The 24,692-nt window shown below is 54.0% G+C and overlaps 11 protein-coding genes across 11 annotated transcripts; 8 read left to right on the top strand and 3 right to left on the bottom strand.

The window, feature by feature from the left end:
• Positions 1–78: 78 nt before the first annotated feature.
• Positions 79–919, top strand: PFLUO_LOCUS8107 (mitochondrial ribosomal small subunit component; the record flags this gene model as incomplete). Its single annotated transcript, XM_073785810.1, has 2 exons — positions 79–509; positions 568–919. The coding sequence occupies 2 exons, from the start codon at positions 79–81 to the stop codon at positions 917–919; spliced, it is 783 nt and encodes a 260-aa protein (XP_073642128.1).
• A 521-nt stretch (positions 920–1,440) lies between these two features.
• Positions 1,441–4,601, top strand: PFLUO_LOCUS8106 (RAM signaling network component; the record flags this gene model as incomplete). Its single annotated transcript, XM_073785809.1, has 4 exons — positions 1,441–1,856; positions 1,912–2,023; positions 2,074–2,426; positions 2,477–4,601. The coding sequence occupies 4 exons, from the start codon at positions 1,441–1,443 to the stop codon at positions 4,599–4,601; spliced, it is 3,006 nt and encodes a 1,001-aa protein (XP_073642127.1).
• Positions 4,602–7,140: 2,539 nt separating this feature from the next.
• PFLUO_LOCUS8105 (uncharacterized protein) lies at positions 7,141–7,833 on the top strand (the record flags this gene model as incomplete). The annotated part of the gene is made up of 1 exon (XM_073785808.1): positions 7,141–7,833. The coding sequence occupies one exon, from the start codon at positions 7,141–7,143 to the stop codon at positions 7,831–7,833; it is 693 nt and encodes a 230-aa protein (XP_073642126.1).
• Positions 7,834–8,026: 193 nt separating this feature from the next.
• PFLUO_LOCUS8104 (uncharacterized protein) lies at positions 8,027–9,757 on the bottom strand (the record flags this gene model as incomplete). The annotated part of the gene is made up of 4 exons (XM_073785807.1): positions 8,027–9,357; positions 9,444–9,544; positions 9,650–9,681; positions 9,743–9,757. The coding sequence occupies 4 exons, from the start codon at positions 9,755–9,757 to the stop codon at positions 8,027–8,029; spliced, it is 1,479 nt and encodes a 492-aa protein (XP_073642125.1).
• A 1,150-nt stretch (positions 9,758–10,907) lies between these two features.
• PFLUO_LOCUS8103 (Protein SOSEKI 1) lies at positions 10,908–12,872 on the top strand (the record flags this gene model as incomplete). The annotated part of the gene is made up of 2 exons (XM_073785806.1): positions 10,908–11,801; positions 11,853–12,872. 2 exons carry the CDS (start codon positions 10,908–10,910, stop codon positions 12,870–12,872), a joined length of 1,914 nt encoding a protein of 637 aa, XP_073642124.1.
• A 391-nt stretch (positions 12,873–13,263) lies between these two features.
• PFLUO_LOCUS8102 (uncharacterized protein) lies at positions 13,264–14,595 on the top strand (the record flags this gene model as incomplete). Its single annotated transcript, XM_073785805.1, has 1 exon — positions 13,264–14,595. The coding sequence occupies one exon, from the start codon at positions 13,264–13,266 to the stop codon at positions 14,593–14,595; it is 1,332 nt and encodes a 443-aa protein (XP_073642123.1).
• Positions 14,596–15,355: 760 nt separating this feature from the next.
• Positions 15,356–16,225, bottom strand: PFLUO_LOCUS8101 (uncharacterized protein; the record flags this gene model as incomplete). Its single annotated transcript, XM_073785804.1, has 2 exons — positions 15,356–15,694; positions 15,761–16,225. 2 exons carry the CDS (start codon positions 16,223–16,225, stop codon positions 15,356–15,358), a joined length of 804 nt encoding a protein of 267 aa, XP_073642122.1.
• A 1,055-nt stretch (positions 16,226–17,280) lies between these two features.
• PFLUO_LOCUS8100 (uncharacterized protein) lies at positions 17,281–18,159 on the top strand (the record flags this gene model as incomplete). The annotated part of the gene is made up of 1 exon (XM_073785803.1): positions 17,281–18,159. One exon carries the CDS (start codon positions 17,281–17,283, stop codon positions 18,157–18,159), a length of 879 nt encoding a protein of 292 aa, XP_073642121.1.
• Positions 18,160–18,281: 122 nt separating this feature from the next.
• On the bottom strand, positions 18,282–18,744 carry PFLUO_LOCUS8099 (uncharacterized protein; the record flags this gene model as incomplete). Its single annotated transcript, XM_073785802.1, has 2 exons — positions 18,282–18,607; positions 18,684–18,744. The coding sequence occupies 2 exons, from the start codon at positions 18,742–18,744 to the stop codon at positions 18,282–18,284; spliced, it is 387 nt and encodes a 128-aa protein (XP_073642120.1).
• Positions 18,745–19,100: 356 nt separating this feature from the next.
• PFLUO_LOCUS8098 (Chaperone protein dnaJ) lies at positions 19,101–20,294 on the top strand (the record flags this gene model as incomplete). Its single annotated transcript, XM_073785801.1, has 3 exons — positions 19,101–19,368; positions 19,435–19,704; positions 19,756–20,294. The coding sequence occupies 3 exons, from the start codon at positions 19,101–19,103 to the stop codon at positions 20,292–20,294; spliced, it is 1,077 nt and encodes a 358-aa protein (XP_073642119.1).
• A 617-nt stretch (positions 20,295–20,911) lies between these two features.
• PFLUO_LOCUS8097 (Ubiquitin conjugation factor E4) lies at positions 20,912–24,371 on the top strand (the record flags this gene model as incomplete). The annotated part of the gene is made up of 5 exons (XM_073785799.1): positions 20,912–20,941; positions 21,018–21,899; positions 21,956–23,999; positions 24,060–24,209; positions 24,283–24,371. The coding sequence occupies 5 exons, from the start codon at positions 20,912–20,914 to the stop codon at positions 24,369–24,371; spliced, it is 3,195 nt and encodes a 1,064-aa protein (XP_073642118.1).
• Positions 24,372–24,692: the final 321 nt, after the last annotated feature.

Below are 24,692 nucleotides of genomic sequence, written 5' to 3'. Positions count from 1 at the left end.
TCCGCTGGCATTGTCCTCGGCCTCTGCGCCTTTTCTTCCGGTTACAATTTCCGCCGCCATCGGCTGCTTTTGTCGTCCATGGGCAAGTACAACTTCACAGCGCTGCGGGTGCGGCAGACGGCGCTCAGCCAATTCGCCAGCGGCAAGACCAGCAAGCTGCCCCAATGGGTCGATGTGGTCAGCGAGATCCCTCCTGCTGAAACAATTACTCGCACCCGACCATTTCAACATCAACTCGTTCGACAGCGCCTGAAGACCGTCGAGGGGTCCTCAAAACCGCGGGTCGTCTTTGAAGTCCAGGAGAAGCGCATCAAGCCGAAGAAGGCCAGCCGTCTTTTCCAACCCGTGGAAATCAAGTACGAGGAGGATCAACTGCGAAGAGAGTTCTTCCGCGACCACCCGTGGGAGCTTGCCCGGCCTCGTGTACTGCTCGAAAGCACCGGCAAAGACTTTGAGAACTATGACTGGAGCCGGATCCAGCAGCCCGGAAAGCGATTGGATGGCGAAAGGTATGTTCCTGTCGTTTGTTCTATCCTTCTACGGCCCAGAACTGACATCAAGCACTAGTGTTGTCCAACGCCAGCTGTACCTCCTCAACACCGTCCCAAACATGACTAAGAGCGAAGCCTATGATCAAGCCCGTCAAGAATTCTACCGACTTCGCTTGAAGGAGGACATTGAGCGACGGGTTGCTGCGGAGGAGGCCGAGGCCACGGGCGCAACCTTTGGGCCGCGACACTTGGATATGGGAATGGAGGGGGAGAACCAGCAGTTCGAGCGGTGGAAGAAGTGGGCGCAACAAGCAGCCCAGATCATCGAGCAGCGCAAGGCCGCTCTGTCGGGAGCGCCAGAGATCATGGAGGAGCAGGCGGTGCCGCTAGAAGAGACCGAAGAAGAGGCACCAGCGGCGGCAGCATAGAGGTGGTCAGGCCGGCCAATGTACATTATTATACTTGCTTTCGTCCAAACAATTACCCCGGTTGGAAACCAATCCAAGCCTCTCGTAGTTAATAATAGAGTGGCTGACACCGTTGAAATGTCAGCCTCACCGCTTGGCTTATCGGGCATGTCTCTCGATAACAACCGTTTTGCTTGCCCGATCTCGAACTCGCCTGCCCATTACTCTTATTATAGCTTGTGCTGTCCACTGGCGTTGCCCTGAACCGGACTGAAAGAATCCTTCTCGTTCTCGACCGCCCCCGGCCTATTTCCTGGACCGCGTTGCATCCCCCCACAGACTTTCTCACGCCCAACCCCCTCGACCTGCGCGACTGCGACCCTAATCAACCATGCCCCGTGTCACTGCGCGCGCCCTGTCCTAACCGGGTAACGGCTCACGCTCTCGCCAAATTACTGCGATCGGTCCTGCTGGGGACAGGATCGAAGGAACGCCCACGCTGGGCGCGTGGCTGATCAGTAACGCCTGGGCGGCTGCCGACCATGATCGCCGCGATGATCCGGCCGGAGGACACCATACGCGGGCCACGCTCGTTCCGCGGCGAGGCCGATGACGATGATACAGAAAAAGAGCTGGAGGCGCTGGTGCCGCCTCGCCTGTCGATTGACGATGTCTCTCCCGGTCCCGACGACGATGGGAGCAGACCCGGTACAGCAATGAGTGAAACCCATGGCGGCGGTAACAGACCGGCCGCCTCTAGGCTGCTCACCCCCGACGACACCATTGATCTTGTGCGACGCACGGTGGAAACGGGAATCCAGGATACCAAACGCTCGCTGGCCGGAAGCGAGGCTGTTAGCCATGTGGTCAAGCCGAAGCTGACCATTGATCTGGGGCATTCTCGGATCGTGAGGATCCCAGAGCCTGTGGTGGATATCATCAAAGATGAAGTGGAAAGGTGACCCTTCGCCTGAATTCTTCGACAAGAGAATGATTCTAATACACACAACCAGGATTTCCTTGTCCAACAACCACCTCTTTCACATTCCCTATCGCTTCGCCGAGTGCTCTCATCTCCGATACCTCAACATCAGAGCCAATAGTTTTCGTGAATTCCCCAAAGGAGTATGAAGTATTTCCCTATACATTACCGGCCGTTGCTGACCCACTGCTAGGTCTACAAGTTGCCGCTGCTGGAGATTCTCGATCTCAGTCGAAACAAAATCACTACCCTACCTGATGAAATCAAGAAACTGTCCTCGCTGCGGGTGCTGTCGATCATGCAGAATCGCCTGGACGATCTACCACCCGGTCTGTCCGATATGAATAAACTTCAGATTCTCAAGATTGCCGGCAATCCATTACAATACCCCCTGCGGCGTACTTTGGAGGACTCTGAAAATGACATGGCCAGCTCTGCAATGACAGACAATGAAAAGGAGGTGGCGGTGACTGCCGATTTGAAGAGATTCCTCAAGGTTCGCCAACAGGCAAATACTCCAGAGCCAGAGGGCGGTAATGACACGAGGTATGTACTACAAGACATGCGAATAAATGGTGGACTTACCAATCATCCAGTGACGGAACGGTCGATCCACCGAAACCTCAACCGGTCAAACGGAAGCTGAGCAGTCGGTTCCCCGTGATTCCAAGCACTGGGGACAGCTCCGCAGCGTCCTCCAGATCACCGTCACTGTCGCGGGCTCCCCCGCCCATCCCCGTCAAATCCCACAATCGCATAGCATCGGGGCAACCAAGTGCTACCTACCAAATGGCTGGTCTTCAGCGCCCTGGCATTACTCCACTCAGTGCCGCTGAGCGTAACCGCAGCAACAGTGAAGGCATCATCCAAGCATCCTTTGCGGCCCGGAACAAACGCATGGGGGTCATTACTCGCAAGAATACCGATCTCGGCACCTTGGATGAAACACGTCCAGGGAGCTATCGAAACAGCCACCTGCGAGGTCTCAGCCATGGATCAGTTCTTCGTGCACAGCCGGTCGTCCCGACACCCGCCAGCGGCAGTAGTTCTTCAAGCCCCGGTAGCCCAAGAGGAGAACGCAGGCGTCTCCGGGACGGCTGGGTGAATCGGATGTCCAGTCTTCCTGAGCACAAGGGCGAACGAGGAACCGATGAACCGATTATCAAGTGCGCCAAAGGCATCCTTTTTGCACTTTTCCAGGTCCACTCCCATATTTCCACGCTGATAAACGTCATCAAGCGCGACGATACACGACGGCACAGCCTGGAAATCGTTTTTTATAACGCATCTACACATGTGGATCGACTCAACGAGGCTCTCGAAGGCGCTGAAACCTTGTTGGCCGAGGATCCCGACTCTTCATCGTCAGTTACAGAGACCGTGAAGAGTGAATGCGAGACCTGCATCAGGGCCTACACTCATGTTGGCACACAGTTGCGCCATACGGCAGCCAAAATTGTCGCTAATGGTGACGGGCGATATGTACGGTCGCTGATGTTGATGATGTATGGCAGCCTCGTGGAGCTACGCAACGCCTGTGCCAGTCTAAACGTCCCACTCCGATCCGTCAACAAGCACCCCTCCCCCAGAAAACGCGAAGGACATTCGGTCATTCAGGAGACACCGGCCACGGACCGGTTCCAGGGCCCTATGGTCACTCCAACAAGAGACCAAACCCCGCCAACTCGGCGCCTCCGAAGCGATACCACAATTCGACATCCCCAGCCTACCATGTCCGTACCCTTGCCGTTGACTACAAGCAGCCAAGTTGCTTCTGGGTCGCCTGCCTTTACATCCTCTTCCTTCAACTATGGCCGCAGTCGTTCCAGCAGCCGATCGAACTTGGTCAGCACCTCTGTGCCCTCTTCAATGGCAACACCTCGCTCTGGAGAATCTTTCGCTCCCATTACCACTGCCGTCATGCCTCGTATCAACCCATTAACCGGATTAGACGAGATCGAAGAGGAGCGTATCTTTGAAAAGATCTTCCACCAACTCACATCCGCGTACACGGCTGCACTACAAGCATTGCCTCTCGCACGTCGGCAGTTTGGCCGATGCCTCGAGGTGGCAGAACAATCACGCGAGACCGAGGGAATACAGATGGTCTGGAACAACCTCATCCGTCGATGTAGATTCTGCCTCGAAGTATCGGAGGCACTTGGCATCCGCCTTTCCACGATGAAAGTCAAAGAACCAGGTGGCGGACTACGCAATCAACGCGAATTCTGGCAGCTCTGCAAGACATTCATGCAGTCATTTGTGGAACTCGTGACAGACATGCGCGAAGTGCGGAGCATGCAGCTCCTCCCAGGCGATATCGTCATCATTTTGCGCCCCGTCCAAAAAGCCAGTCGGGAAGCCGGCCGCTTGATCGAGGCGTCTCCTTGGTCCTACCTCGCCGATATGGCCTCCGCCCAAGGCGCAGGCACGTTGTACGGCCCGCCTTTGCAGACAATACACACACAACACCAAACCTCGTCCTCTACCTCCGCCATCTCTCACCCGAATGCCTTCCAGCTCAGTGCTAGCCTGTCCCCGCAGTCTGTCACCGTCCCCGCTACACCGCTCAGTGCAGCACTCGGCCCGGCCGCGCAGGCTACTGTGCCCTCCACGCCGGCCAGTGCCTACAGTGACAAGTTCTTTGAAGGAGATGTTTTTCAGCGCGCTGATTCGTTGCTGTCGATGGGGCATCAGGCGCCGTACTTTAGTCGTCGGTGATCTAGCTTTTGCTCTAGGCCTTCTTCTATGAATGATGACCTCCTCCAGCGCTTCCTCCCCAATTTTTCCGCCATTTGTTTTTGATCATGATCGTGGACATGTACTATCTACCGCATCTACTACCTGGAACAGATGGGAGCCTGTCTATCCGTTTCCTTATAACTGTCAAGCTAGTGGGCGTTTTGTGTCTTTTCCGGGAAGCGGAAAAAGGGCAATCTTTGTATCTGTATCACCACTATAGTATCTATGGATATGGTCAATTATTTTTCACGTACTTCGATTGTCCGCGTCTTGACTCACCTTTTTGTTTACAGTAGGATCTTTCTTGATCTCAAATCACCTAGGCAAGTCTTGGCTCGCTTTTGTGATCTGCGCCTGATGCATGACTCATGATGAACCCTTTTGACAACGATGGAAATCATGTTCTATCATGCTGATAACGGTTGATAAATTCTGAATGGGTTAGATTTCATTCTTACTTTGTATGTTTCATAGCTGATTTGTTGTTAAAAAGTATTCTTCAAGCAGCCTCACTCTCAGACCAGCAGGATGGCAGTCGATGCGCACAGTATCCCTGGGCTAGAATCAGTATAAGTAGCAAATGATGAAGATACATAGATTTAGGAATGATAATGATTAGTTTTTAATGACTACGTTCGTCACCACAACATGAGAAGTAGACAGCTCTATGATTGATTGGTATGTGCACATCCCGCTATATCCGCCCCAAACAAAATACCCCAGAAAAAGAGACATACTGGCCAATGAAGAAAGCCTACTTTCTGAATCCAGGACCTTTTTGCCTGGTCATTTCTACCAAATCCTGTGATGGAGATAAATCTGTCGACATCGTCTGAAGCCATACTATACTACCCATCCGTTATTTCACCTTGCTCCTGTTCTTGATGATTATTTCTAACAAAAACTATACATTTTTGGAACAAAGAAATACCCAAAATAGAGAGTTGAAAAGGTTGTCCACAAGATTCGAAATCGGGTTGCCCTCTTTTCCGTTTGCACCCTCGCTTGAAACAGTGCCAATTTGTACAAGCGGTATTACCTACATACCATATCTCTACAAACTACCACGCTACAGCTACATAAAGATAGGCCAACGGGTGAATAGTAAGCACTGACATAACTACAAACTTATATCACGTAGCCGGTGTATTCACAACACCAAAAAGTACACACTCCGAGCCAAATATACCCAGGAACTCCGTAATCTGTACAAACCCACTCTTAATCAGGACATTAATACTTGCTTTATTCGCCTTCCTTGCAATCGCAACCAACTCTGTCGTGGGACTTAGTGCTGTCGGAGCAAGAACCAGCTCATGAATTCGTGACCACATCTTCACAAGCCCCCGTACGGCCTCAGTCGCATATCCCTTCCCCCAAAAGTCAGGGTGAAAGGTATAGCCCAGTTCCCATCTAAGGTAATCTGCACGTTGAATGCCCTCGAGCCCCACATAGAGTGATCCTACGATGCGGCCTATTGATAGAATCAGTACTGTATGTAGACAAAGGTGTATTGTAGAAATAGAAATAGAGCGATCTTAGATTGGAATATCTTACCCTTACCCTCCTGATCAGATACTGGTAGGGTGTCTGTATGTATTTCCCTCACCGCGTATCCGATCTTTAGATTTGAAGTTGAGAACGCCCGAATCCATTCCCTAGTATCTGAGATATCTATATCAGGGACTTTTCTGAAACTAGTTTGGAATATTTAGTAAATAGTTTCCAATTTCACTTGTTTAAGACATATCCAATCTCCTAGGAGACTAGTCATACATACCTATGCTTCATAGTCTCCTCCCTAGACCGGATATCGTACATTCCCTCCGCGTCGCTGTCTACGAGTGGACGAAGTTCGAGACGCTCAGTCCGGAAAACTGGGGGGGAAATTGGCTCCATTATGAAAGAAGAAAACAAGATAAAATAAAACGAGGTATGGTTGAGAACCAAGTGTTTAAAACAAAATAAAACCTATGATATTGCAAAGATGACTCATCTATATACCATGAGTTAGTCACCTTTGACCATTAACTTAACTAAGACTAAACTAGTGCTCTCGTTAAACTGCTCAACTAATAAACGGTTAATAATCAGGCTTGAAACATTTCTCCGCAGGTAAACAGAACGTCCCAGCCATAGGGCAAGTCCGAGTACCCAAAGTCTGTGTCATTCGCGATCAAATCTAAAGTTCCTGGATTCATATTTTACTGCTTTGCTATTCTTTTCACCTCCCTCCTTCCCATCATGTCTGGACAGAAGATCTGGTTGTGCGCCGAAACCAAGCCTGCCGAGGCCCGGTCTGCCTGCCGGCAGCTCGACCCAAATGAGTCCCCGTCCCAAATGAGTCACTTTTATAGAAAATTCCGTTTAAGAGGGGCTTCCCCACTACCTAAATCCAAATTACATCTTATCCCAGGACCGACTCAATTCAGCCCATGCGATTGAACCCTAATTGTTTTTCTAAATTCATAACCATCAGTCAAAGAGTAAACCCAAACTCCAGACCCACACTCTCAAAATGAACGAGCCAGACAACGCCCCCCAAATCAAAGACGGCATCAGACAGGCCTACGACGATATCGCGCCGACATATCTAACCTGGACGCAATCAAGCCACGGTGTACGGCTTTCTTATGTCGAAGCCATGCTGAAACACCACGGCCCTCCTGACAAGGGGGCAACCGGAATGAATATCCTCGAGCTAGGCTGCGGCGCCGGCGTGCCAGTGACCGAAGTTCTAGCCGCCCGAGAAAACACCAGTGTAACCGCGAACGACATCTCCGCGGCACAGATTCAATTGGCGAAGAAGCGACTTCCGGAGTCAGTGAGGCTCATAGAAGGCGACATGATGGAATTGAAATTCGACAAAGAGCACTTCGATGCGGTGTTGGCTATGTATTCCGTTATCCATCTTCCGCGTGATGAGCAGACTACCATGCTGCGCCGCATTTACGGATGGTTGAAACCTGGCGGACATTTCCTGGCCAACTTCGCTGCGACCGAGTTTGAGAGCTCTTCTGCTCAGTCGTGGTTGGGTGGTACGAAGGGCGCGATGTATTGGAGTGGATGGGGGAAAGACAAAACGAGAGCCATAATCGGGGAAATTGGGTTTGAGGTGGTGATTGATGAGGTGGTGACTGATGTCGAAGAACAGGATGGGGTTTCTCATGACGTCCCGTTTCATTGGATCTTGGCTAAGAAGCCTGTCTGAAGGAGACGATGGACTGTAGTTAGTATATGCGATTCTCCTAGCTAACTGCTACTTGAATCATTCAGTTGAGGCAGGATGCGTTTTCGTCTTTCCGTGGTACAATTCTGTACTACTTTAAATGCTGAGCACCAGCAACTATTGAAGTATTCTCAAATGCCCGTCTCCCCATTGACACCCTCAAGCATCCTCAAGTTCAGTCCGCCTTCCCTCGAATCACCACATCTCGCACATAAGCAAACATCTCTCGCGGCTTATTAGCAAAGACACTATGCCCTGCCCCCCGAAAGAGATGATACGACACTCCGCGCTCAGCAGCCCACGTTCCCGCCACGCCACCTAAGGTCTCGGTGCTAACAGTTTTGGAGAGTGTCGCTTTCGGTGACCTCGTTGTGGCAGAAAAGGATGACGACGGCGCAGCATCATCTCCATAAAACAATCGAGATGGATTCTGCGAGAAACCCTGCGCACCACGCCATGTCATGTTCTGGATGGAAAGTTCCGCGCCGAGGTGGTTGATCAGCATATCCCATTCCCCAGAATAAAGATGCAGAGAGATATTGTGCTTCGTTACCAGGTTTGGGAGGAGATGGTACTCTGGTGGAATTGGTGACGGCGCTTCGAGGAGGGTGCTCAGGATGGTTGGGTTACAGGGGCTGTATGTGCCGCTGTGCTTAACGTGGAGGGCGGCTTGTACATCCGCGCGGCTGAAGTATGCTTCCAGGAGGTGCAGTGGGTCGATGGTGTTGCAGTCGTGGTGGATGTCGTAGACGTCGAAACAGGCTTGTTTGTCTGTGCCTCTGGCTAGGAGGTAGTCCACTGCTGTGGAGAAGGTGGCGCATGGGCCGTAGCACGTCGAGTTGAAGATAGAGGTGTAAACCTCTGCTGCGGTGGAGGGCTGGATGTCGCACTCGCCGTCTAAGGCCGGCGTCGGGTCATACCTCCGCTGCTGTTGTTGACGGCGGTAATTCAAGTTCTCCGGGTGTCCGGGGATATGAATCTTGCTCTTGGGAGGATAGACGGCTGCTTCTGCTAGCACGTCATCAAACCCGCAGGTTTGATCTGCCTCTGTAAAGATCTTCATAACATCCTCCGGAATCTGGAGGAGACCGTTCTGTGAACGCATGTATGCACCCATTGCTACCGACGACATGGCTGCCGCATTGCCCCAGGACCCATCGCCGAGTGACATTGAGCGCAGACGAAGCGGGAATGCATGTTCTCCTTCTAGAAGCGCGGTTGCGAAGTAAGGTATGTAGATGCCCGCATAAGACTCGCCGATGAGGTGAATTTGCTTTGATTGGAGGTGCGGGAAATGCGCGAAGAACGAATGCAGCCACCGCGCAAAATCGGCCGTCGTGCGCTCGTTGTCGCGCACCGGATAAGGGTTGCTAGCAGTCGAAAAGCCTGTTCCCACGGGCTGGTCCACGTACAGGACATGGCCGAACCGTGTCCATGAGTAAGGGTTTTGCTTCAGCTGGGTTGAGTTGCCGACGAAGGAGATCGGCCCATTCCCGTTGGCTAGTCCTATCAAGGACGAACATCCCGGTCCGCCATTGAACCAGACTGCGTCATTAGTGTACGGTCATGTTGTTTCTTGAGGCAGAACTCACTGATCAGATTGTCGTCGTAGGCCGGGTCTTCTGTCTGGAAGAGCCAGAAAAAGAGCGCATTTCCTCCCTTCGTGCCCGGGACTGGCAATCGACCAGCCCAGCTGGACGGTAAAGAGGGACTGTTTGGTAAATCATGGACTGCAAACTGGGCGGTCTTTGATCGCGAGAATAGTCCTCCGGCTGTCCAGACTATTTGGAGGACGTACAGCATCACGGCGAGGTCCATGGCCGGAACGAGCTGGACAATCAGCGTATCGGTTGATCTGAAGAATTGAATTCGGGCAATTCCTTCTTCTGACCTGATAGAAGGCCATTTTGACGATGCGGGTGAAGTGCTTATTCAGAGCGGGTGGATGTCCGGATTCTGGTGTCAATAAGGATGGGCGGTTGTTATCGAGGGCGCGGCGATATTTTGTTTCAGGATGGAAACCGTACAGTCCAAAACAGTTTCGATCGTCCCCCGCCTCCTTCTAGGCCTCCTCGATGTATCAATGACGATCCAAATTAGTGATGAAGGAGTGACTGGATGCCAGCATTCTCAGGCATCTAGCAGGCACCCAATCCGGAGCCCTAACTGGAACCCGTTTTGGATGTGTACAACCGGAGCAAACCCGAGCCTGGCCAAGTCTGGAGTCGATCCCGACAGGCCAGACAGATCGCCAAACCGACCACATCCTCACGGCGGGCGGTTCCCCGCGCAATGATCTGGGTGAGGCGAGTCCTCGCGTGGGTTGAGCCAGGGAGTGGCCAGTGCCAAAGTGAGGCGTCGCTCGATCGATCGCCCCCTTGGATGGGGATGGATCACCTCCTGGATCATCAATCTTAATCCATCATCGATCACAAAATGGCGGTGTCCACTCCTTTCTCCCCTGTGAGCAACCTTTGAACTCACTAGTGTTGTCCTGTTCATCGCTCGGGTAGCAGCAGCAGCTGGAATGTGCTCTCTGCTTGCGTCCCCCCGAATCCGGGCAGCCTCACTCTGATGAGCCGATGTTGCTCCCGTCATGTTGAAAACGTCCCTGAGATCCTATATCAGTCGGCCCCATTATCCCGTCGCTTTTGGAACTTTTTCTTTTTTTTCTTCTCTTCTTTTTGCCCAAGTCAATCGTTCGTCTGCGTGGTTCTGGTCATTGTTTGCTTCCCTTCCCTGCGCGACCCCATCCCGCTGGGTTAGCTGTTTGTGCTTTGCCCTTTTCTTTTTTCTTTTTTTTGGAATTAATTCCCATCAATCAACACGAGGCGACCGTCGAGTGCAGATCGCACGCCTCACCCATCGAGTGGCTGACTGCCTGCCTCAGGCAAAACCGGCGTTCTTTCAACAGAGCCTAGTAAGTTGCATACATTGATAGGGCGCTTATTTCAACAGCATTTCGACGCTACTTCCTTAGTGGTAAGGGGCGATGACTGAGTCTCGCTGGAATTACCCTCGTCTGACACTACATCCTAGAGCCCGGAGAACCAGCCATGGATCTCCAGGGCACCAAAGAGGCCCGCAAACAGGAGGACGGTGAAGGGCCTTTGGACGCCTACGGAGCTGGCAGCGGCCGTTCAAAAGAGAGATCCAACTCCCACAGCCATCATGACACTCCGTCCAACTTGCAACCGCTGCGCCGTCGCCAACAGCCGACCTTCTTACATCCCCCCAGAGCGTCCCGCCATGCATCCGTCGCTGCGCCACGAGCTCCCCATGAGCCCTCCAAGCCCTCGCCAGAAGCCATGGCCGTCCCACAAGCGTTGGGGCTATCCTCGCGCAACGTGCGGCTACTGGGTAGGGCGAAACGACAGCCGCCGGTGACGAAGAAGACGCTGAGCGAGCTCGATCTGCCGTGCATCATGAGCAACATCAATCTGCGCATGGACGCCAACTTCGACCGCGACCTGCACTTCAAGCCGGATTTAGAGGGGGAGAAGGGCAAACGCAAGCGGAAAGAGGCCGCCGACTACTGGGATGCCATGGCAGCGGAGATCGCCATCTATTCCTTCTGCGCTGCCAACACCGACACTGTCCCCGAAGAGGGAACCGAAGGCACGCGCAAGACATTCGAGCCTCGGCTGCCAACCATGTTCGAGACTTTACAGGAGGTTATCAAGACCTTGGTCCCGACAGACGACCATGCCAGCGTCACGCAAAACCTCGAAGTGCCGCTTCTCATGCAGCAGATCCGGAAGGGAGTCCTGGACATGGTAGCGCTGGCAACATGGCTGGCCGCTCTCTTCAAGACACACTGCGCACCGATGCGCGACGAATGGGCGGACCGCATGGTTGAGCAGATCACCGAAGGATCGCAATCCCAAGATCCACATAAAATCGTCGACGGCTTGCAGACGCTATTCGCCATTTTAGAGGCAATGAAGCTGGTATGATTCTTCCATACGGAGCCGAGAATTCTCAATTGACTCGTTTCACAGGACGTGGCCAACCACCAGATCCGCGCATTTCGGGTCCTTCTCATCGAAGATACAGTGCCCTTTCTGCAAGAGTATTTCCAGGGCAAAACCAGCCACGGCACGTTCCAGGTCGAATCCGCACGGCTCTGGTACCTCGCCGCACGGGAAGCAGCCCAGCAAGAGGATGACCAAAGGAGTTCTCCCATCGAGGCTGAGACAGGAAAAGACTTCAGACCGCTGGAAGCGCTCTTCCGCGGGATAAGCGGCCATCTGCTGCAATTCCACGCGCCGGAAGACTTCCCAGAGACATTCCTCTTCGATTCCGACCGGCTGTGGCAGCTACGCTCGACGGCGCAGAACCTGGTCAACCTCGACGTGGCCTGGTACATCTTCGAGTCGTACGTGCACACGCAGAAGCGGTATCTCTCCGCACCCGCCGAGACATACTCCACCTTCCGCTCGCGGATCTGGTCACTGCTGGAAGACGGGTCGGGCGGCGCACGCACCGCCAGCGCAGACGACGACCCAGATCTCCGCGGCGGGGCGTGCTGGCTGCGGAATATGCGCTGTGTCGCGCTGGAGATCGCCCGGTTCGCGGGCGCCGCGTGCTGTCTCGACGAAGTCGTCGCCGACGAGGTCATCGGTCCTATCGAGGAGGCCCTGGAGTGGCACCTGTCCAATGAGTCGGAGCTGTTCCGCTATTTCCAGAACGCCATGCGCGATAAGATCCTGGCTTCGACGCTGGCCTCGGCGCGCAGATACCTGCCTCTATCGCCCTTGGCTATTTGCGACTCTCAGCGAGCAACTCCCCCACCCCCAGCACCACTACCAGCCTCGACGACTTCCTCTTCCTCTTCGACGTCGGGATCCTCCTCCTCCTCTTCGTCGTCAACATCGACATCAATATCCCCGCAGCAATACGATATCGACCGCGTCGGCATGCGCCTCGCGCACATCGGCATCCTACACTGGCGCGTCTGGGCTCCGCTGCTCTATCTCCGCGACGAGATCGCCGAGCAGGATGCGCCGAGCTCGAGCTAACTATAGTTAATTCTTTGTGTCTTCCGTGATTAATCGCTTTTCAGCGCTTGCATTGTCTATTGGGTTTTGGGCAAGGTGGGAGGCATCGGTCAGGTTTTCTGCTTTTTTTTTTTGGTTTTCTTTCTTCAATTTCCTCGTTGTGTCTGTTGATTGCATGTTTTGGGGGCGATAGAAGGCGCATTCTTTTTCTAGAGGTGTATGTAACGATAGTCAGGCATATCACATTTTTCTGCTGAGCTGCAATGAGATACCTGGGCACCGTATACTTAAACGGGTCTCAAGATCTCCACCGATGAACGCGGCTCTGGTCCGTGCACTCTTCCGCGCGCGTTTGTTTGCCCTACATTCGACTCCGCCGTCTGTCCACATACTAATCTCCCCCGTCCTCCCAATGCGTCTCTCCCCCACCCTCTTCTCAATAGCACCCGCCGCTCCGGCTTCATGGCTGACATTCCTAAAAGCGGCCCAGCTGCAGCGCATCGCCCGCGCAACGGGCATCCAGTCCTCAGGCACGAAAGGGGAGCTGATCCGCAGGATTGAAGCGGAGCTGCAGTTGCAATTGCCCGGCCCGCAGAATTCGCAGACGGCTGCATGTACAAGTCCAAGTGCACATACTCGGGTGCCATCCCGACCTGGACATGGTGGTGGGAAGACGGCGAATACGCCCCATCCTAGTCCACGGGATCAGTGGAGTATCCTCAGTATCGACATGGGGATTCAGAATCTGGCATTCGCTCATCTGCGCATACCGAAATCTCGCAGCGGGGCGGGTTCTGGGGCTACTTCTGCGGTGCCGGAACTAACAGCGTGGCGCCGACTGGCGGTGTCGGAATTCGCAGAACTAGATCTGGCGCAGGGTGTGGAATTGGGAGGGAGATCTACATCGTCTTCATTGTCTTCATTTTCCGAACAACCCTCTCTGTCTCCAACGCCTGCTCTCGAAAAGGACAACCCATCCTCACCCTCTGAACAAAAAAGGAAAAAATTACCCACCCCAGCAGCAATCCCCTTCTCCCCACCCCTCTACGCCTCGCACGCCTACACCCTTCTCACAACCCTTCTATCAGTCTACCGCCCGACGCACATCCTCATCGAGCGGCAACGCTTCCGCTCCGGCGGGAGCAGCGCCGTGCAGGAATGGACGCTGCGGGTTGGTGTGTTTGAGGGGATGTTGTATGCTATCTTGCATGCGTTGCAGCAGGAGCGCGGGGGGGAGTTTGCGGATGTTTGTGTAAGGGGGGTTGAGCCGAAGAGGGTGGTTCGGTATTGGCTTGATGCTGATTCCGAGGATGGGATTGGGGTTGAGGGGTCAGTTTCAAGGAAAAGTAAAGAGAAGGGGGGTGGGGATGATGGAGGGGAGAAGCAGAAGCACAAGATGAATGCGAGAGAGGTGAAAAAAGCCAAGATCGACCTCGTCGGACGGTGGTTACTAGCTGCATCAGCTAACCCCGGACCCGGAGAAGGAGATCAAGTGCAGAAGTTCACCCTGGATGAGAAGCAGGCTGACGTACAGAGTCTTGCGGGGGCCTATCTGCGGAAGTGGAAAGGGCAGACGCAGAAAAAAATCACGAAGCGAGATTCGAATGGTGATGAGCATGAGCAGCCCATCACCCTAGGGAAACTCGATGATCTGGCGGACTGTCTGTTGCAAGGTGTGACTTGGCTGGAATGGCAGGATATGCGGGAGCGGGTTGCGAGGGGTGGGATTGGGGCGTTGGAGTGAGTTGGGTCTGTATTTACCTAGGGATCTCCGGGGTTGTACATGATCTTGTCTGTACTTATACATTGTAAATTCATCTGACGATACACAAACACGGAATAGCATGCCAAGCTCTTCAGCCACGGCAGCCCTAACTTTAACAGGCAAGGACTGATTGACAGGCTAAATCAACGCTAATCTATAAATTACAAAGAGTAGATCTAAAGTCCTGTATTCACCTCTACCTACAGAGGTCAAAAGATGAAAATAAGAACGAGTTTTTGTACAACGTAATCCTCCCACCCGGCATTGAAAAGCGAAGAGACCATCCCTCTGACCGTCCATGGACACCCATCGCTGATACGAGAACTTTTTCCGAGGTTAAAAAATAGATGAAAAAGAGGGATGAGAAAGAAAGGAATAAGAAAGGGGACAAGGGTCCATTGGAAATTGTATGAATGCACTGGTGATTCTCGCTGAAGTGGACAGAGTGATGAGGTGGTGTGGGAAATTGTCGAGACACCTAACCGATCCTCCCACCAGCAGTGGACATCACCGCGCAAGAAGAAGAAATTGAGAAAAATTGAAAGGTAATTTGTCAAACAAGAAGATCTGGTTGTACCATCAAGAAGGGCAAAAATTGGCAATAACTACCGCGCCCCAGGCGCGATGAAAGAAACATCCGGTCAAAGTTCACTTTCGCATCAGGGACAGACAGAAGTATGTAGCGAGACGAAGAGATGTGACATTTCTCGTCTCGTTTCCTTAGATTCGTCGATCTCGCTTAGACGAAGCGGCGACGGAAGCCAGTGGGGTAGGTGCCCTTGCCGCTGCTGCTGGTCACGAAGCCAGTGGACGAGGCCACGACGCTGGAACGCGAGAAGGAGGGAACGGTCCAGTTGCCATGGGGGGGACGCGAGAACGACGGGGTCGGGGTCGAGGTGGGAACTTCAGTTGAAGTGCTGGTCACAGTCGCGCCCTCGCCGTTGCCCGAGCCCGAGCCGTCATGGTCGTGGTGGTGGTGGTGGTGGTGGTGTTCCTCGCCCCCGGGGTGGCCATGGTCCTGGCCTTCACCACCCCAGTGGTGGCCGTTGTCGCTGGGGGCATCAGTGGGACCAGCGCCCTACACAGTGGAATCAGTATCAGGTGTCTTACATGGACGCTGATGGGGAGTCCAGAGTCAACTTACCATTGTGACGGTCTCGGTCACGGTCACGGTAGCGCCGTTGCAGGTACCGGAGTCAGCGGGAACAGACTCAGTGGGAACAGGCTCGACGGTGACGGTGTGGTAATCCGTAGCGGTGCGGATGATGGTGGTGGTCACCACGCTGGTCGAGGTGCCGGTGCCGAGGGTGTAGGTGAGAGTGACATCGCTCGTGCCAGTGGGCTGAGCGCCCGAGCCACGGCTTCCGGTGCCCAGAGGGGTGGAAACGCGGGAGCTCACCACCACGTTGCTGCTCGAGGGCGAGACGGAGAGGGTTTGCGAGTGCCGGGGAGTCGGGGTGACCAGCACCGAGGAGCTCAGCACCGAGGAGGTGCCGGAAACACTGGCATGGGGGTTGAAACGACGGGCATGCAGACCCTGGTGGGTAGCCTCACCCGAGGCAGCCAGCGAGGCCAGCAGAGCGACAGAGATCTTGTTGATGAAGTGCATGGTGAAGAAGAAATAAAGTGACAGTCAATGTCAGTGGGTGGATAAAATAAAGAGTGTGTAGGGGGAGGTGCGAAGTCGATTCGCAGAGAGAAAGAAAAGAATGACAGATGGAGAAAGAAAGAAAGTTCTCTGACACAGACAGAGAAGAAGTGAAGGTGCAGAGGCCAGTTGAAGTAGGAGAAGGAGGGACGGACCCTTCGATATTAAGTGCCGGCCATACATTGCGGTGGATCTATATAGTACTTGGGTTCACTATGGGCAGTGTATAGTCCACAGAAGTACCTCTGTCTGCCCCACTGTGTCAGGCACCGGCCAGACCCGCATCCCTTCCATTCGATAGGGCGCTCATTTTTTTCCCGCTTCTTCTCTTTCTTTGGTCCAACAGCCGTTGACCTACAATACAGAAACTGCTGTCCCTACAAACACAATGATCAAAATCTCCGGCACCCTCCCTGTCGTGTAACTGTCGATAGACACTCCCAACGGAATCATGTTGCAGCCTCTGCATCCATCGCAGATAGAGTAACGTAGTGGGGCGCACCAAAAATTAGCTTCCATCGCTTGTTTCCGAAGAATTGTCTATCCCCTTCCCTCCCGCCTGGACTGGCCCGTCCCCGTTTCACATAAACCAGCCATGGTCGCCCAGCCGCCCATGCCATTCGACGGTATATTGCACGTTCCCACTCTTCGAAAAATGCCGTCCCGGTGGCGGGTCGCACGGATGATCCGGGCTGGTCTGTGGCGTCTAGGCCGCTCTGTGCCGCTCTGTTGGTGGGACAGGTCTGCCTTACTTTTTCTTCTGCGACGATAATATACATGTACTCATTGAGCAACTCCACGCCGAAGGCGGTATTCCACCAAATCGGGACTATCTGAAGACCCCTAAAACGAAGAGATTCATTCCTAAAAGGGTATTCTCTCCTCGGAGGACGCCAATTCTACTCTGTAGTCGTTTCCGAGAGGAGAAGGCGGTCACACTGGTCCCTGGATCTATCTAATCGGGCCAGCCACTTAACCACGGCCCTCGTAGCGAACGAACATCAAACACACTAAGTATGCCCCCCTCCTTGCACCCCTCCAAGGCCCGCTATGCCAGTCTCCTGAAGCGCTTTATCGCCTCCACCAAAGACTTCGATGTGCTAGCCACCATCCCATCGGGCCCTCCTGTCCCACCACCACCGCCAACCACGCTATACGTACTAGACGCCTCCTTCAACCCACCCACGCTCGCTCACCTCCGCATAGCCAGCACGGCCCTCCAAAAAACCACCAGTGCCCGGTTGCTCCTCCTCCTCGCCACGCAGAATGCCGACAAACCATCCAAGCCGGCCTCCTTCGAGGACCGCCTCGCAATGATGGAGCTATTCGCGCATGATCTGCGCTCCCATCTTGCCGCCAACCCGGGCCCGGCGACGGCGGGCTTGTCGGCGCTCGCCCAGCATGCGCGCCTGCCGGTCATCGATATCGGCGTGACGAAGAACCCCTACTTCGTCGACAAGGCCGCGTCCATCGACGCGTCCGACGCCTACTCCGCACCCTCCCCGCTCGAACAGGTCCATCTCACGGGCTACGATACCCTGATCCGCATCTTCAATCCCAAATACTACCCCCCAGGTCACACCCTGCAGCCGCTGGCGCCGCTGTTCGCGCGGCATCGGCTCAGGGTGACCATGCGGCCGGATGATGATTGGGGTGGGGTGGAGGAGCAGCGCGGCTTTGTGGATGGGTTGGCGAGAGGTGAGCGGGAGGGTGAGGGCGGGAAACGCGAATGGGCGCAGCGCATTCAATTGGTGGAGGGCAAGGCCGCTGGCGAGCTGCCGGTCAGCTCGACCAAGGCAAGAGAGGCGGTGCAGGCAGGCCGCGATCAGGATCTGGAGTGGTTGGTTCCGGAGCAGACGAGGCGGTTTGTTCTGGATGAGCAGCCGTATTCGTAGATTGAAGTAAGTAAATGTAAATAATAGTACATCATAAGATGAACTCCGAGTCCCTTGTTGCCGTTTTCCCTTGTCTCAGATCTTATAATACCCCAGGCCGAGAACAATTCCACATCTCAAGCCTACTCCTCTTCCTCCTCCCTCTTCCCCAACGTGTACGCCAATCCTCCACCCACCAGATTCACCAAACACAATCCCATCGTCGTGCCGCGCACAATGCCCCTCACACCCCACCTCTGCATAAAGGGCTGTCGCCGCCGGCCCGCGAGCAGCAGATACAGACCCGACCACGCGGCGCTGATCCCCGCGCTGTCGGTCTTATAGCCCTGGAGGTTGGCGTAGCTTGTAAAGAGCAGGACGGGCGGGAAGAGCATGGGGAAGAACTGGAACGGGCGCATGTGTTGTGCGGCGATGAGAGAGGCGAGCACGGTTGGGGGGAAGGAGTTCTCTGTGATGTCAGTCAGTCAATCAGCCAGAATTTCCCATGACTCGTGAAATCATGATTAAATTGATGGAGGTAGTACCTCCCCATGCGCGGAAGCGCTGCACCAGCGTCTGTTTTGCGTCTTCAACTGAGTTGCCCATGATGTGGTGGTGTTGATCCAGTTCGCGGTCAATGGATGTAGTGGAAGAAGGCGATGTCTTGGCGCCGCCCGCCGATACCTCCGTCTTTTTCCCCCGTAACAAACGGCCCGACTGGACTTCGACCCCGTCAGCCTCTCCATTCCTTCCACGCTCGCTCTGTCAACATCCAAGAAAACAGCCCCCGGATAACACCGAGTCGGCCAACGGTGTCTCGCACACTGCACCACTCCCCTCTCTCACTGCAGGATTGGCTCCCTTTCCTCCGCGGGCCCGCGCCACCCAAAAGGAAAAGACCACATCTCCCTTATCCATCCATCACCCTCGCTCTTTCTCCTTTGGTTCGACTTTAAACCACCATGCCGTCCGCCACGGCATCCGGCTCCGATGCCAAGGATGGCGCGCGATCGCGCGACCACAACCAAGGCAACCAGGACCGCAAATACACACCCGAGCAAAAGGCGGCCGTCATCCGCATCCGCAAATGTTCCGCGACGGCATTCTACGAGATTCTCTCTATCGAGAAGTCGGCCACAGAGAATGAAGTCAAAAAGGCCTATCGGAAGCAGAGTCTCCTGACGCACCCGGATAAGAATGGGTACGACGGCGCGGATGAGGCGTTTAAGAGTGGGTGGCCCTTTTCTTGAGGTTGTTGTCTGTGTCTTTCTTTCTTTCCTTCTGACATGTTGGTAGTGGTCTCGCGGGCGTTCCAGATTCTCTCGGACGCGGATAAGAAGTCGCAGTATGACAAGTTCGGCGGCGATCCCGATAGCAGGTTCAACCCCGGCGCTTCGGCGGCCCGGGGTGCGTCGCCGTTCAGTGGGTTCGGCGGTGGTGGTGGATTCCCGCGCTCGGCGGGTGGTCATGGATTCGAGGAAGAGATCTCGCCGGAGGAGCTGTTCAACCGGTTCTTCAACGGTGCTGGGTTTGGAGGCATGGGTGGTGGCGGGTTCAGTCCATTTGGTATGTTTGACCCACAAACAAAAAGGTCATCTCAATCTAATGTCTATCCAGGTGGCCCGCAGTTCGTCTTCAATATGGGCGGCGGCCCCGGCTTCCGCGTCCACCAGTTTGGTGGCGGCGCGCCGCGTCGACGCCCGCGCGCTGCAGCTGCTGCAGGACAGAGCGAGCAAACAGCCGATGCATGGTCCTTCCTCCGCCAACTCCTCCCACTGTTCCTCCTCTTCGTCCTCCCGCTCCTTTCATCTCTCTTCTCCGGCTCCTCCGCTCCATCTGGGCCATCCTATCGATTCGATGCCGCGGTCCCACCGCACACACTGCACCGCACCACTCCCAAACTTAATGTCAATTATTACGTCAACCCGGTCGATGTGGAGGATTACAGCGTCCGGAAATTCCGCCAACTGGACCAGCGTGTCGAAGTCGACTATGTCACTACGCTGCGCTATGAATGCGAGACCGAGGTGCAGGTGCGCGACCGCAAGATGCAAGAGGCGCAGGGCTGGTTCTTCCCTGATATCGAGAAGATGAAGGAGGCTAGGGCGATGGAGCTGAAGAGTTGTCGCCGGTTAGAGCAGCTGAAGGGATATTGACCTGATCACCGTCCGGTCTTCTCCTTTCCTTTCTTAAGGCATCTTGTCTTGTCTGGACTTGGTGCTCTTCTTGATAGCACGATACGATGGGCGTCTTGGGATTCATTTCATTTCCTATCTTTCTTTCCCATTTTTCCCGCTGTACAGTGCCTTTCGATTTGAATGCATCCAAGTGCTGGTAGACTCTTTGAGTCGCGAGGCATTGGAATAATTGATCAAACAATGCATATATACATTAATGCTGGATGGTACGTAGATGATTCAGATGAGCTTAGGGCGTAAGTGAAGTACTCTCCTTGCTGTCGGTCTACGCTGAATTTGTGATGGTCAGTACCGTCTAGTTAAACAAAAGTGCGGAATGGTATAGAGCCAGTGATGCAAAGGTACTTCGTTCAAGCGGGCAACGTCCTGCGTGAGCCGCGTACCTTTGATCTCAACCTCACGCCGTGCTTAGTCAAGTAAGTAGCATCATGGTTAGTTAACTACCCCGACTCAACACAATATTGATCCACTTCCTTCTTCGCCGGTCTTTGTCACTTGCCCTCCGCCGCTACACACCCACCCGGCCACTCTACAAACATTCTCCCTCCCGCGGTGGCCCATCTATCCCTTTCAAGATGTCCGACTCTCTCTCTGATGCGGACAAGGTAAGCCGCTCCCCCAACTACCATATCTCTCCCGCGGCGACTACACAACGATGCTAACTTCCCACCTCTTTTTCAGATCCGGAACAAGCGTCTTGCCAAACTCTCCAACCCCTCCCCACCAGCAGAAAGTGGCTCCGACTCCAGTCAGAACCCATCCACGCCCTCCCCCTCACACACCCCGTTGCCCGCTCAACAATCCACCAAACCACAAAGCACCCCGACAGCCAGATCTTCCACGCCGCAGCAACAACAGACAGAAGGAAAACGAATCAAGATAACCCCGGCCTCACCTTCAACCTCAACATCAACCCCCGACCGGCCCCGCTCCACAGGCCCATCCGCCTCCAAAACACCGCCGCCACCAAAACCCGAAGAGAGCATAGAAGCCTTCGAGGACCGGACATTGAGCGCCGTATTCAAGCTAACTCTGCGCGAGGACCGCCAACGTGATATCCACGGTCACGCCCTGGTTTATCTTCCCGGTTTGCAAGCCGAATTGCAAGATGAGGGCCAGGAGCTGCGCATCCAGACCGCGGTCCTGGACCAAGCGCTCCTGGAAGCAGCGTCCAAGGCGGAAAACCAGCGTCCACTGGACTACCTGATTCCGTGCTGGAAGCGGATTACCAGATTGCACAAGGGGTTCCGGCGCGCGGGAGATGATGATCCCAAGTTTCGGGTTCTGGTTGAGGCCCGCCGGCTCTGTATGAGTTATTGTATCTTTGCCATTACCATGCCTGAGATGTTTGGCATCGAGTCCTCTGAGCCATCTCCGTTAGCGCCGTATCTGCTGAACGAGCCCGAGGATGATAAGGGTATCGACTTTGAATTCATGACTGAGGCAGTTAAGCGGTTTGAGGAGGATGAGAGCGTTAAGCCGGCTTTTATCGCTGCTGTTGAGGTGCTGAGCTCGGAGCTTGCGTCTAAGACTGTGAATGATGACTACAAGCCCTATGCTATGGTATGCTTTCCCCCCGAAATAGCCACTGAATATGCGCTTACCGAATGTCTTTCCAGGCACTCCGGAATCTTGTGCGTCACGGGGCTATTGCGGGCGCGATCACAGAGTCATCCATTTTCAATGCGTCAAAGGATGCTGCTCAGTTTGAGAAGAAAACCCTCCTAGGTCCATGGTTTAGCCTGTCACCGCTCCAGGGAACGGTGACCATGTCGTACTTCTCCAGTCCAAAGACCCGCGATCAATCATACATCCTAAACTCTCAGCGGTCTCTTCGCATGATGCAGCAGATGCTCAGCTCTGACCTTCTCGATGTGGTCAACCACATGATTCGGGCCTCGAAGGAGGCACGCGATCGCGTGCTGGATTGGTTCGCCACAGCCCTGAATATCAATCACAAACGGCGCGCAATGCAAGTCGATCCCGAGCAGGTGTCTTCAGACGGCTTTATGTTCAACATTACGACATGCCTGGACCAACTCTGTGAGCCTTTTATGGATGCCAATTTCACCAAGATTGACAGAATCGATGCAGAATACCTCCACCGGGATTCGCGGGTGGATATGCGCGATGAGACGAAGATCAACGCAGACCAACATGCCTCGGATGCCTTTTATTCTAAGAAAGCCGAGGGGACGTCCAATTTTATCACGGAGATTTTTTTCTTGACGGTTGCCGCTCATCACTATGGCAGTGAATCACTAACTTCGAAGCTGGAGCAGCTTGAGAAGGACCTCCGACACATGGAGTCTACCATCACCAAATTCGAACTTGAGCGGCACAAGTGGGCCGGCAATCCGATGCAGCTACGGGTATTTGAGCAGGCCCTCAAGCGATACAAGGACAAGCTCGACCTGGGCCTGGCCTTGAAGTACAGTCTTCAGGGCGTGTTGTTTGATGACCAGTGGCAGGCTCGGTCGATGCTATTTATGAGATATGTCACGGTCTGGCTCCTGAGGCTGGTCTCCCGCAAGGAAGTTCCTCGCGAGGAGATCTCTCTGCCCCTTCCGGAGCAGCAGCCGGAGGTTTTCCAATGTCTGCCGGAGTACTTCCTGGAAGACATTGTCAGCAACTTCAAATTCATCATGTGGTGCATGCCACAAATCATCACCGCCACCCAGGGTGATGAGCTGGTCATGCTGTGCATCACATTCCTGGAGAGCTCCGAGTATATTAAGAACCCGTATCTCAAGGCCGGGCTGGTGTCCATCCTGTTTCGAGGAACTTGGCCGCGACCCGGGGGAGGACGGGGTGCGCTTGTGGACCTTCTCAGCTCGATGCCATTTGCCAACAACAATCTCCTCCATGCGATCATGAAGTTCTACATCGAGGCCGAGCACACCGGCACGCACACGCAATTCTTTGACAAGTTCAATATTCGTTACGAGATCTTCCAGATCATCAAATGCATCTGGCCCAACGTCCTATACCGGGAGAAACTGTCCAAACAAGCCCAGGAGAACCTCGACTTCTTCGTCCGATTTGTCAACCTCCTCCTCAACGATGTGACCTACGTCCTGGATGAGTCCTTTGGCGCCTTCAAAACAATCCACAACACACAAGTTGAACTTACCCAATCGGGCGACTCAATGGACGAAACCACCCGCCAAGAACGCGAAGAGAACCTCTCCTCCGCCCAGCGCAGCGCCAAGTCCTATATGCAACTAACCAATGAAACCGTTGCGATGCTGAAGCTCTTCACCGAAGCACTCGCCGACTCCTTCACCATGCCGGAGATCGTACAGCGCCTCGCCGACATGCTAGACTACAACCTCGACGCGATGGTGGGATCCAAGAGCTCCAATCTGCGCGTCGACAATCTACAGGAATATGGGTTCAGTCCGCGGTCTCTCCTCAGCGAGATCACCGACGTGTATTTAAATCTGATGAAGAAGCAGAACTTCATTGTGGCTGTTGCGCGCGATGGCCGCTCGTATAAGCCTGCGAATTTTGAGAAGGCTGCTGAGATCCTGCGCAAGTGGTCGCTTAAATCTCCGGAGGAATTGCGCCGTTGGGGCCAGTTGCAGAAAAAGGTGCAGGAGGCTAAGGAGGTTGATGACCAGGCCGAGGAGGATCTGGGCGAAATGCCGGATGAGTTCTTGGGTATGTTCTGTCTATTCCGCGCTTTCTTGCCAGTGTATATTGAGACTAATTATTCCGCAGACCCCCTCATGTTCACCCTGATGGAAGACCCCGTCATCCTCCCCAGCTCCCGCGTCTCCATAGACCGCGCGACCATCCGCTCGCACCTCCTCAGCGACCCGCACGACCCCTTCAATCGTGTTCTCTTGAAGATGGAGGATGTTATGCCTGGTACGCATTTCCCCTCCTTTGTCTCCTCTCTTCTCTCAAAATATCCGCAGCTGGCTTACTGACGGGTTTACAGACACCGAGCTCAAGGCCAAGATCGAGGCTTTCAAGGCGGAGAGAATGGCAGCTAAGCACAAGGATCGCATGGACACGGCGGCGGATTGATCAATATCTACATCAGCATTAACACATGTTTTCGAAGACGGCGGTTGATACATTGCATATTATGCCTCCATAGATGGACCGGGGTTATTAGATACCATCGTCGCTTGATTTCACTCTGTGATATATGCTCTGCTCTAAATATCCGTGTTCTTTGTACTGTAGATTACCGTGCTGACCGCTGTACTAAGCTTAGATCCATAAAGGAGCTCATTAGATTAACGAATGTGGAATAAACTGGGGGAAAAGTTCATGTTCCTTGTACCTCTGATCTTATCGATCAGATCGAGCTGATCGGTCCCTCCACCGCCCATTGCATCACTC

The sequence above is a fragment of the Penicillium psychrofluorescens genome (genome assembly GCF_964197705.1).
Source record: "Penicillium psychrofluorescens genome assembly, chromosome: 5".
In the NCBI taxonomy this organism is placed as follows: Eukaryota; Fungi; Ascomycota; class Eurotiomycetes; order Eurotiales; family Aspergillaceae; genus Penicillium; species Penicillium psychrofluorescens.
This window is presented reverse-complemented; position numbering and strand designations above follow the sequence as displayed.